Source organism: Marmota marmota, unplaced genomic scaffold (genome assembly GCF_001458135.2).
Source record: "Marmota marmota marmota unplaced genomic scaffold, marMar, whole genome shotgun sequence".
Taxonomy (NCBI): domain Eukaryota; kingdom Metazoa; phylum Chordata; class Mammalia; order Rodentia; family Sciuridae; genus Marmota; species Marmota marmota.
The window spans coordinates 10333523-10346912 of NW_026000170.1; the positions used below are offsets into that span (position 1 = coordinate 10333523).

The following is a 13390-nucleotide window of genomic DNA, read 5'->3' on the forward strand; positions in this document are numbered from 1 at the left end:
GTGATGCCTCTCGGCAGTTCAAACAAACTGTACGCTGGGCCTGCCGTTTGTTGGACGTGGAGGGTGGCTATTGAGAACCCCCCGGCACTCTATTGTTTTGATTTTTTCTGCTTGCCTCTCCCCCCCGCGCTGGCAATACAGGTTTCGTTTTCCCCGCTGATGGGAGGGGGAGTTGAAGGTCGGGTGTCTCTAGTTTTCTCCGCGTCTTTATGCAGGCTTGCTCTGATAATCCCTCCCCCGGAGAGCCTAGGAGAGATTTTATGCGAATTCCCCGCTGTATGGGAGATGAGCTGAGTAACACGCACCTGTTTTATTGTTGCAATCTGTCGGAGAGTGGCGGTGGTTACTTCAGCTCTCCAAGATGGTGGCTGCTGGTTTCCTTGGTGGAGTTTCCGTTGTGGGGGATAGAGCTGTCCCGCTTCCTTCCCCGTCTGAAATCCTGAACTCAGCCCGGGGCTCCGTGAGTGCTCAGGCGGCAGGATTCCACAGAATCTGCAGGAATCTCCCTGCTTGCTGGTCACTTCTCGGCGGCTCCCCGCCGTCTGTAGCCGTGGGGCGGGCCGCACGGATCAGTCAGCCGGGATCTCCGGTCGCACAGTTGGCTCGTGTATGAGACTCAATTACCGGACCTCGGTGCTGGAAATCCTTCCTCTAGGTTTCGGTGCACCCCCATTTTGCTGTAAGTTCCTAACAAGATAGTTTTTTGTCGTTCTAACTCGTTATTCACCCATGCAGTGGCGCGGTACATGGGGTGTGATGCACTCTATTCGCGGCCATCTTCTTTTTCTCATCTCTTAACAACTGATATCCCTGCTAATCTTAGCAAATGTTTTCTCATCCACATTCTTTCAGATTTTTTTCTTTACTCCTTCCCTGATCAAGCTACAAATTTTCAAATCTTTCCATCGTTTCCTTTTGCCCTTGAATTGCACTAAAAACAGCCTTAAATAGTCCTTCTATATATTACTTAGAATATTCTCCACCAGTTTTTCATCATTCTTAAATTTGGCCTGCCATAAAACTCTGGGACATAGACATAGTTCAGCCAAATTTTTTGCAATGATGACTTTTACTCAGATTTTCAATAGGATCATCATTTTCATCTGAGACTATTTCCCTGTCTCCTCATTTCTTGAGCCCTCACAAGAATCACCTATCATGCTCCATTTACAGAACTCTGAGTTTTTCTAGTCAACTTCTCCAACTTTTTTACCTCTACTCATTATTCAATCCCAAAGCTGATTGCACATTTTCAGATATTCATTATTGGCAGCAGTCTCACTTCTTGGTACTAATTTTCAGTGTTTGGCCATTTTATGTTGCTAATAACACTATAACACTGATAGTAAGTTATAAATAAAAATAATTAGTTTTGGCTTATGATTTGGGTCCCTAATTGAGTGGTTTCCTCTGTGATAGCTTCTTGCTTCAGAGTACTGGGCAGTGCAAAGCATCACATAACAAGACACAGAGAACATGTGTGTGTATCTTCTTGCCTCCCTGTTCTTATAAAGCCACCAGTATTCAAAAGGGAAGGTTTCACCCTGATGATTTTATCTAATCTTCATCATCCCCCAATATCTTACCCTAAATACCATAGTTGTATTAAGTTTCCATTCTCTTAATACCTCAAAATGGGTATTAAACCCCAACATGAGTTATGGATCAAACCATATTAAAATCATAACAATGGACTGCCCTCTGTGTTCAAATCTCTTCTTATAAGAACACCAATTATATTGGAGTAGGGCTCATCCTAATTATATCATTTTATCTTCATCATCTTTGTGTACCCTATCTCTAAATATGGTCAGATTCTAAGGTACTGAGAATTAGGATTTCAGCATATTATTTGGGGCTAGAAGACATAATTCAGCCTACAACAAGGCCTTGGTATTTCTTAAATGTGTAATACAATTCATTCAATTTATATTGAGTTCTTGCCATGGTTGAGTCGGGAAATTCAAAGGCAAATAAGACTGTCCTCACCCCCAAGAGAATTCAGCTTTGGAAAATGGGCAGATATTTACAGTTCAGAGCAAAAGACATGGGAGAGACAGAGGTTTGGATTGAGGATGAGAGAAGCCTTCCCAAAAGAGGAGATCTTGGAGTTGGGTTTTATAGTCAGAGCAAGTCAGAGCAAAGAAAGGCATCATTTTATACCTCAGAAGCAGGGAATGTGGGATATCATAGTGGTATGAAATGTGAGCCCCAAAGCAGCAGGAGATACAAAAGTCACATCCCAGAAGGTTCTGGCCCCATGATGAGGAATATAGATTTGTCCTGTATATGATAGTGAGTCTTGAGGAAAATGATATAGGGAAGGGATGGGCTAGAGAGGAAGTAAGACCAGAGGAACTACAGTACTAATAGCAGAAGAGATGAGGGTCAGGTCCTCAATGTGATGATGAAGTGTACAACCAGCAGGTTTTAGGAGGAAGATCAGCAGGACTCAGAGGGAGAAAGGCAGCTTGGGTTGACTGCCTTTCTGTTCTGGAAAGTGGGCATGTCTAGAGTGACTTGCCTTTTACCCACAAAAGCAAATTATACCAAGCATTGTTCTCAGTGGCTCCCATTTAATCCTCCCAGAATCCTTATAAGATAGGTTATTAAGATAGTATAATAGAGTTATTCACCCAAGGGGAAAGAAGACACAGCCCAAATTCTAGAATTTTCCTCTAACATATAGGCTATTCACTATACATATTTCTATAATAACTTATGTCTTTTCATCTCCATGGCCATTTTCTAAAGACAAGCCCACTCTCTTCTGGAATATTGAAATCAACACTGTCCATCTCATAGGGATATTGGGAGATTTAAACTGGCACAGTTGCTTGTCTTCACATACTTATACTCTGTTCCCCAGTCTGCAGACATCCCAAATAACCTTTTCAAAATGCAGCTCTGCTACTGCCAATTCCTTGTTTGATCTTAAAAATGTATTTAACAATCCAGGACTTTGGGTTTTATTTTCATACATGAAATGAGAATAAGAACAGTGACCTCCTGAGGTGGCCATGAGGATTAAGTCATTTAATGTGTACAAAAATTTAATGCAATTCTGGCTCATGGCAGGTCCTCAGAAAATTCTGGTTCTTTGTCTGCTATTGGGAAGGGCATATCTCATCTCTTTCTGTGGCTAGGTGACCCAAGTGAATTTCTCTCTCTGTAGGATGTAACAATCGTATCAGCATGTGCACCTCCAGGAGGTGGTCGCAATCCTGTGACCCCTCGTTTCATCCGACACTTCAGCATGCTGTGCCTCCCGATGCCCTCAGAGCACAGTCTGAAACATATTTTTTATGTGAGTATGAATTTAAACTTAGACAAGAGGAGAAAAATAAAACATGTCCTTAGGCTCCCACAAAGTGACCTACCATATTTATAGGGAGCCCATATTTCTAGGGACCTTTTTTTGATCAGAAAACTAGTAGCTATGGACACCTGGAGAATAGTTAGAAGATGTTTGAATCTCTGCCTTCTGTGTTTACAGCCTCAGAGATAAGTTTTAGTAATGCAAAATAATTGTCCAAACATGACTTCTACCCATAAGGAAGGTTATGTCTTAGGCTTCTGTCCCTTAGCACTCTACACAGTTAGCAGGTCTGCCTACTGGCTAGCTCTCACTTGAATGCACATTTCAGACCTTACCTTCAAGTATATAAGAGTGCATTTGCATCAAATGCAGCACATGACACCCTAGAATGCTAGGGTGGTCAAGCTCAACACACTAAGAATTCATCACTTCTCCCACTGCCACTACTAACAATAACCCATATTCCTGGGTGGAAACCAGTACTATTTTCCCTGTAGGGTTACTTCCTGTCTTTTAAATGGATAAAATAATGGTACCTAACCTGCAAGTGTTCAACAGAAATGTTCAATAAATATGAAATCTTATATTGAACAGAATGATGAGAGAACATAAAGCAGCATGACTACAGCGTGCCATAACCAACAAGCCAAGGGCCTAGAGAAGATAGATTGTAAGCTGGGTCTTGGAGAAAGATGGGAATTATCAAGGAGGAAGAGATCCCAGGAACAGATGGTACTTAGGTGAATGCAATCACAGAAGCAGGAAACAGAAAATGGGCATGCAGGTCAAATAAGACAGTTTAGGTGACTAGTCTGGAGAAACTGTCAGTAATTGTTGATACCAGAATTATGTGAGCCTCTACATTTACCAGCATAGGCCTCTTCTTCCAATGGAGACTGTCTTAGAGGAGAAAAGGGAGAAGAGCCAGCAAGTATATTCTTTAGAACATGCAGATGATTTTTTTATTCACACTGACATAGCTTACATTCATGGGAAGTTATTTTTAATTTGAATTTAATTTTTATATTTGAATTAATTCCAGTAAGTTAAAAGCCTTTGCCAAATTGATAGGTAAAAGTTTTTGGAGAATCTTTAGACTATGAAAGGATGGGAACTTATTGCTTATAATTAACATATCTAAACAAATATGCCCCTCATGAAAACATCATCCAGCAAGAACATCACAGCTGAAAACAGACTGGGATGAAGCTGCTGCTTCTCACTGAGACTTACAGATTTATAATTAAAACTCATACCTGGTGTGGGTAGAAATAGAAAGAGATTCTGGGAAATACTGGCAGGGACTGGATTTAGATAGGACACATACTTCCCTCCTTACCAAAGCAAGATATTTTACTTGTAGAAAAAAGGGACTTGCTATAGGCCCATGGATCTCAAACTTTAATCACAATCTGTCTAAATTAGACCCAAGAGTTCACAGCCATCGCTCCCTATCCTTTGTCATTGAATGACAGTAGAAGGACCTGGGATTAGCCAAGAACTTAAGAACAGGACAATAAATAAGTTAAATTTATTAGCAACATATATAATAAAAATTGATTTATTTCTGTATAAAAGATGTCTATGGGTCTAAATAGTATATACATATGCTATATATAAAAGTTTATAATTTGTAATGTAATATATATAATGTTTTTAATTGCCTATTATTTTTAAGCAATGATATTAAAGTGCTTTCTTTAATTCTCTTTTGCAAGTTTGTTGAATGCTGCATATATGCAGGGGGCATATCACTAATGATAGGTCAAGATTTACACAGATTTTGAGCCACATTCACATACGCTTGAGTGTCTATTTATTGGAAGTTTTTATGCTAGAATAAGTGTCCCTAGATATTATAAAGGTAAACTAAACAATACACAAGTTAAATTGATGAAATTGCCACTAAATTAAATGTCATTTCTAGTTAGAAAGACTTAACAGTGGTATATCAGTCAGTTTTACGTCACTATGACCAAAATACCTGACCAGAATAACTTAGAGGAGGAAAAGTTTATTTTGGTTCATAATTCCAGAGGTTTCAGTCCATTGATAGCAGACTCCATTTCTGTGGGCCTGGGGTAACGCAGAACATGATAGACAAAGGGCAAGACAGAGGAAAGTTGCTCAACTTCTGGCAACCCAGAAGCAGAGAGAAAGTGAGGTGCCAGATAAAACAGAAACCCCAAAGGCATGCCTGTAGTGACCTACTTCCTCTAGCCATACCCCACCTCTTTACAGTTACTACCCAGTATAGTGATATTATTAATCCATCAAACGGATTAATCCACTGATTGGGTTGTTACAGCTCTTATAATCTAATCATTTCACCTCTGATCATTGCTACATTGTCTCCTAAGCTTTTGGCAGACACCTTATATTCAAACCATAACAAGCATTTTAAAACAAATTCATAACAAGTAATTGAAATCTATGATCAGTTCTATAAAATACTAATAATATCCTCATACCAAAGCTTCCTTCCTCAACTGTGAGAACTATGGCTCTGTTTTGTGTGCATATCCTTAATAGGAGCTCTACAAAACTGTCAAGCAAGTCGTGTAAACCACAAGTAGAATACCAAGCTATGGTTTTCAATAACTTCTATAGTAACCTGCTACTTTTAATTTATGAATACCAGTTTAATAGCTAGAAGTTCACTCATTAAAAATGTTTGTTGAGCACTTATCATGTGTCAGATGGCAGTGTATTATTTTGAACAAAACAGATATCATGTCTGTCCTCATGGGTCTTCCATCATGGAGAAAGATAATTAAAAAAATGAATGAAATATACAGATAAATATAGTTACTAATATATATGTTAAAAATTGTGTGATAGAGAACAGATAGACTGAAACTTTTCTCGTATTTGTAATGTAAATTTCATTTGTATATATACATATATTCCAATTTGTCTATTCTCCATTACACACATACAGCTGCATATTATCACCAAATTTAAAGATTAGGTTTGGGATGCTTCTACTCAAAACACTGGCCATGTGGAGAATGGTAAACTCATTTGGGATTCACAAGGGAAATACCTCAAAAAGACAGATAGTCCTTTTAAACTACTGAAACTAATATTCAGCAAGAAGCACTGAACTTTGGTTTATTTTTAACTATCTCATATATGAGACCCAAATATTAAATCATAAGAAATAATTCATAACCATTAATTTGCATTCTGAAAGCTTCTCTTGTGAGTAACTTCAAGATTAATGGTGATGGAAATTTATCTATTTAAAACCTATAATGGCTTTCCTGAGCAACTGTGGGTTAGAGACTAGTTAGGCTTTCATACTGTGGCAATTTATGTGTGAGAAAGTCAGAGAGACTGATAGAAGAACTTATTTTAAATTGGGTGGTCAGGGAATGCCTCTCTGAAGAGATGACATGGAACCAAAAATATGAAGGTTGAGAAAGCACCTGCAAGAGAGAGCCATGTGGAGTGGGTATTGGGAGGGAGGTACGGCAAGTGTGGAAACCTAAGGGAGGAAGGAGTATGGGCTGTTAAAGCCAGTGAGCAATAGGGACAGAGGAGTAAAATAGGAAGGTTGGGGGATACTGAACATCAGAAGATGGTATTTGTATCATTAAAGAGAGAGGAAAGTAGAAGTGAAGAGGCCAATGAGAAGGGAAGGAGAAGGGAAGGAGTCCAGATGGAAAAGAAAAAGGTACAATGGGGTGGTGTCATTAAAAACTGAAGGACACAGATTCAAGAAATGAATTCAAGATTGTAGGGGGAGAATCATGGAGGTTTTAAAATGGACTTCCAAGCTCCTGATCTGAGTGAACCAGGGCAAGGCCGCTTACCGAGGTGGGGATGAGAGGCAGGGGAGTCTATACAAGTCACACTTTAAATACACATGAAAATGAAACCTATGGGCTTGCTGGTCATTCACCCATAAAAATGAGAGAGAAGACAGTTCATTTCCAGATGAGTTTATTTCTTCAGTGAAGACCCTCTGGACTCACAGTGAGCAGAAGTCTAAATTACCTGAGAGTAGGGTCATGGTAAATTCAAAAAGATTTTTATGAATGTTGCTCAAGCAGCCCAGTCACAGAAGACAAAAATGGGCCCCTTCTTGGGATCAAATTCTGAAATGAATGGAAGAACTTTGACATTCACGTGTCTTTGTGTTAGAATTTGGTTTTCTAGTTATTATTAGAAAACAGGATCATATCTAGAGTAATTTGAAAAATAAATATTTGATTTAAAAAACATAACCCTCTCATGTTTCTGGTTCCAGGCCATCTTAAATGGCTTCCTACTTGACTTTCCACAAGCTGTAAAGCAAACCGCATCAAGCATCGTAGAAGCTTCAGTTGAGATTTATAACAGAATGAGTATTGATCTCCTGCCAACACCAGCAAAGTCCCACTATGTCTTTAATTTGAGGGATTTATCCAAATGTGTGCAAGGTAGTGTATTAAACCCTCACTCTCTGATTTGCACCCTCCCTTCATGTTCTTTGGCATAAACTCTCTTATTAAAATCGTGTGTACCCAAGTGTCTGTGACTCACCTAGAAATCCCATAGCATGTCCTCATACAGGTCACCCTTCACCCCCACCCCAGGCTGAAAACTTTACAGCTTTTTCAAACCACCAATATCTCTCCAATTTCTCCCTCCCAACTCATGATCTTTTACTGGAAAAAAAATGGAAACAATCAGACCAGAGCTGCCTCATCTTCCAAATCTCTCAGACAACCTGCATCTTCCTTCCCTGTGCTGAGCTGTCCCTGTTCGTATCAGGTGCCACCCTCTGACACTGAATCTTATCCCCTCTTGCAGGATTTTGCTCTTAAAATTTTCATTTTGCTCTTATAAATTTCTTATCTATTGGGTCATTCCTAACAATATTGCAAAACAAAAAAACCCTGCTATCATACTTCTTATCTTAAAAATTTAATTTTCCTTAGGCTCCATTTATCCCTGATATCATCCCTTTATTTATTTTCTCCTTTTAGAAAGACTCCTCAAAAAACGGTCTCACTTCACTATCCCACTTACTCCCTCTAGGTAATTTATGCCAATCAAAATTTCATACCTGCCACTGTACTAAACTGCTCGTCCCAAGTTTACCTTGGTATCTAGTCAAATCCATGGGTTGATGAACCTTCAGCACAACTCACCCATTCCTTCCCAGTGTTCTAGGGCACATGCTCGCATGTGTTGCCTCCTCTCATTGCCTACTGCTGCTAGTCTGTTTTGATGGCTGTTCCTCCTCTTCCCTTCCTCAAGATGATGGGGCCTCAGGACTCTATCTTCCATCCACTTTATAGTCTAGTCTCAGTCAATCCTGTGGTGTTGTACTATCTGTTCAGAGGTAGTGTTCAATTGCTTGCCTTCAGTGTCAACCTCTCCTGGGCATGTCTGATTTGCACATCCAACGTCCTTCTCGATGCCCTCTCTCAGCTATCCATGTGGGCTTCTTTAACCTGGCATGTCAAAACTATATTCCTGATTTATCCCTCCACCTCTGGACATGTGTGTCCCTGTCCCAGAGAGACTGCCATTTGTTTTAGCCATAAGCCTCTATAATTCCAAGACAATATATGAACAATCCTGACAGGTTTACCTTCAAAATATATCCCAAATCTAGCCACTAGTCTTCTAGTGAGGACTCCATCTACTTCGTACTATCCCAAACTACCATCACCTTTCACCAAGATTTCTAATAGGAAAAGCCTCCTCTCTAATCTGCTTCCAATCTATATGCTTACCTTCCCTATCATGAACCCAGATCTGCCTTCTGCACAGCAGCCAGCTGTATGCCTTATTCAGACTCTCCTCAGGCTGCTTCCCTAGACCTGCCATGTGGCTGAGTTTCTATTAATCTGGACCAAGGCCTCCTTTCTGCCTTTCTTGCCTCCCATTTTCCTCCTTATGGTTGCCAGTTCTTTGCCACTCCTGAAACTGGGTCTGCCTAGAGCCTCTGAACTGCTCTTGGAATGCTCTTATCCCAGATATTCACATGGATCACTTTCCTTGCCTTAACATTACTTCCTCAGCCAAACCTTCCCCTTCTATATTCCTTTACAGCAAGTATTACCTGAGATTATATCCTAGATATTTGTCTGCATATGTGTTAAAGTTTGTGGAGACACTAGGATGTCGGCTCCTTGAGGGCTCTTTATGTAGTTTATCACTGCATTCCAAGGCCTGGAATTGTGCCTGGCACTGAGTGAAAGAATGAAATGAACAAGTGAGTATCAGAGAAGGTCAGAACTTAAAGAATGTGTTTACAATTCCCAGATAAAGACCCTCCCCTTATTTTGTGCACAAGAACTCTTAATTCTTAGTTGCCCCATGATCTGCTTTGTCTCTTCACTTTCTATCCAATGTCCTTTGTTCTATACCACTAATATTTTTTCTCAACAAGGATCCAAATAAACTTAAGTAACTTTGTTTTGAATATCTGCTAAGTAGACTAAATGAAAGCTATAAAGTACTTTTTTACAAAGCAATATCTGGACTCTCTGAAATACAGTTCCCTTTTCTGAGTTCATCAAAATCTAATTCATTACCTTTTGTGCATTAATAAAGCTGAGAATGAACTATAAGACAATGGCCCAAGACAGAAGCTGAGGCTTGGCTTTAAAAACCCTGACAACCCTGCCAGTTCTCTCCACAGATTCCTGATCTTTCCAACTCTCATTTGCATGAGACTCATGTGACTATTTTATTTTTTTCTCTATTCCAGATAATTTTTGAAGTGGGCATATTAAAACCATCCTTACCACAGGATAACATAACTTGTTTTCTTCCTCCTCCCCTAAAAAATCTTCCCCTTTATATTAGCAGTTTTATCCAGGTGTTTACAAACCCATTTTTTCCCCCAGAAAATTGTAGAATGTGGCTTTGTTTCTTTGGTGAACTTCTTCAAACTCACTTTCTCTGGTCCTCAGACGTTGTCTAATCTAGTCATTTATTTATTGGCCTCCCTTATTGCCTTTCTAATCTGTTTTGTAGATAACTTCTGAGCTTCAGAATTTACGGCTCATTTTATCTCCAGTGATCGTACATCAAAGTATCCAGAAATTTCCAATTTTTAATATTTTTCTGCTTATTCTCATTAAAATGTCCTAGAAATTCCCTTATTTCTATAAATATTAACTGAAAATTATTAAAACTTTAAGCACTTCAAGAAATACACATGTCAAACACACACAAACTTTAGATGCAAAGAATTTAAATAGAGAATTATTATCTCCAGAAATTCCTTGTATTGCAAGGCAGTGTGGACAGTACTTACTATGTTATGTGTGGTACACACTCTGGTGCAACTGTGTACATGGTATATTGTGTCCTTGCCTCATCTGCACAGTGAGAGAAACCCTGTGTGAGGGGTCTCCATGCAGAAACATTTCCAGACAGTGCTATATATCACTGCTTTTGTGGTAACTAAGTGTACTCAGAGTCATTTGAGTAGCAGCTATTAGCATTTGGTGAGAATTTAACATTGGGGAAGAAAGAGGGAATTGATGTTTTGAAAACAGTATAAACATCATGATAAAAGTTTGATAAGGTTGATAACGTTGGCTTTTGGGGACTGGCTTATTTCACTTAGCATGATAGTCTCCAGATCCAACAATTTACTGACAAATGCCATAAATTCATTATTCTTTATGGCTGAGTAATACTCCATTGCATATATATATTACAATTTCTTCATCCATTCATCTGTTGAAGGGCACCTAGGTTGGTTCCATAGCTTAACTATTGTGGATTGAGCTGCTATAAATATTGATGTGGCTGCATCACTGTAGTGAGCTGATTTTAAATGCTTTGGATGTATACCGAGCAATGGGATAGCTGGGTCAAATGGTGGCTCTATTTCAAGTTTTTTTGAGGAACCTCCATAATGCTTTCCAGTAGATTAGACAATGGGGAATGGAGGGTAGGGAGGAGGAATAGGAAAAGGAAATCTGACACAATTATCCTATGTAAATATATGAAAACAACACAGTGAATCACACCATTATGTATATCCACAAGAATGGGATCCTAACTAGAATAAGATATATTCCATGCTCATAATTATATATCAAAATGAATTCTCCTGACATGTATAACTAAAAATAACCAATAAGTAAATTTTAAGAAGAAAGAAATATAACCTTTCTCATTTGGCGTACTGCCCACTGCCCACATGTTGAGTTAAAGAAAGAAATGGGGAAAAGGAAAAAAAAATTGTTGTCACATAGCATATCCCAGTTTTGCTTCCAAGAAAATGAGTTCACCATTATTATATGTATGTATCCACTGGGGAAGCATTCATTTCTGCTAATGTTTGGGTAAATTTGGACTTCAGGATTTCCTAGTTAATTAAACTATTATTAGAGATTCCACAAATGTAGAATTTTCTTTTTTTTTTCTTCTTACAAAACAGGCATCCTCCAGTGTGACTCAGGAACAATAAGAGAAGAAATGCAGATATTTAGACTCTTTTGCCATGAATGTCAAAGAGTCTTCCATGATCGTTTGATTAATAATGAAGATAAACACTATTTCTACGTTATTTTAACAGAAATGGCCAGTAAATATAAATCTTTATTTTGCTATTCTTTTTTAGCAGAAAAGCAATTTGATTTTTATAAATGAAAATTAAAATGGATTTATGAATTTTAGGTACTCATGAGAAAACATTATTTGATAACTCAAACATATGAAAATATTCTAAAATAATTTTATTGAAATTAAGGAAGGGCTACTCTATTTAATTCAGTAGAGACTTTTTAAGTATAGAAAGGAAAGTAAGAGAAACAGTATTTTGTCTGATAAGATGCCAGGATAATTATAAAGTACTTCTTAATAAATATCCAATATTTATTATTTAGCAAAAGTTATTTTAAAAGTTATTATATATTCTTAATCTTAAATCTGGGAAATGATCAAACAAACTAAAGTGACATGATGTTGATGTTGACATTCACACTAATTAAGACTTTCAGTTTAATGATAGCTGATATTATTTTATATATCTTTTTATTAAAATACTACATTCAAGCTTTTCATTATATCAAAATTGTTTTTGCTTTTTAACAGACAAACATTTTGGCATTGCAATAGGCCTGGAATATTTTTTGGTTAAGCCCATCATATTTGGAGATTTCATTAAGGCAAGTATATTGTATTGTATTGAATACATTTGAAGGTTATAAAGCATTCACTATTTTTCAATTCAGATTCATGTTCTGTAAGAACTTTACATCTATGAAGATCAAATATCTAGGCCAAGTGTGGACAAATTATGGTCCCCATAAGTCAAATCCATCTGCTGCCTATTTCTGTAGACAGAGTTTTATCAGAACACAGTCATAGCTGATTGTTTGTGTACACTTTATATGAACCTTTTATACATGTGAGCAAAGTGCAGTAGAAGCCACAGAAACCAGAAGACCTGTGACCCTTTAAAGAAAAAGTTTGCTGACCTTTGATCTACCTATGTTCTTTTGTTAATAGTTTGAATTAGAGAGTCATTAGATAATTTGATGTGGAGGAAAGTAGGGAAGCTTAGTCTCAACTGGAATCTTAGGAAACTTAATCAGTCTCAGAACTGGAATCCCTATTGAATTCTATGAAGCTGTTCAGCCCTACTTAAATGCTTTCAGTGATGGAAGGTCGATTAGTTAACAGAATTGTCCTATTATTCCAGGGCCACCTGTTTAGTAGCAAAATTTCCCTTGTATTAACTTCCTTTATTTCCTTATAAGCTTCTCAAGTCTATCCCCCCATGTACAAATAATATTTATACTTGTTCCTGATTTTGCCCATTGGACCTTCCTAAAATATATATTCCATCTAACCACCCCACCTTCCTTGACAGACAGCCATTTTCTTTTACCAAGTTGATTCTTGATCAGGTAACACATTCTCAGTGTCTCTCCAAGAGGGCACTGTTCTCCCTAAGTCCCCAGCTTTCTATGGAGACCTAGATACATAGCATGCTTCAATTAATACTGGTTCAACAATGAACAAGCTCTTTATATTATGTGTCCATTACCTCATCACTCTGAACACAACTCCAGATATCTGTCAGGAGTGTTATCACCTGAAAGA

The 13390-nt window shown here is 38.1% G+C and overlaps 1 protein-coding gene across 21 annotated transcripts in view; it reads left to right on the forward strand.

The window, feature by feature from the left end:
• Positions 1-13390, forward strand: part of Dnah6 (dynein axonemal heavy chain 6) — a 284182-nt gene that overhangs the window by 156629 nt on the left and 114163 nt on the right. For 20 of the 21 annotated variants that reach the window (XR_007342085.1, XR_007342086.1, XR_007342087.1 and 17 more), the window contains 4 exons: positions 3176-3307; positions 7575-7746; positions 11721-11867; positions 12377-12450. Coding sequence is in view for 18 of the 21 variants with exons in the window: in XM_015499875.2 (XP_015355361.1) it covers positions 3176-3307; positions 7575-7746; positions 11721-11867; positions 12377-12450 (525 nt within the window). In the remaining 3 variants the exon portion in view is untranslated. The remainder of the gene's footprint in view (positions 1-3175; positions 3308-7574; positions 7747-11720; positions 11868-12376; positions 12451-13390) is intronic. The other variant, XM_048787439.1, reaches the window with a different exon arrangement.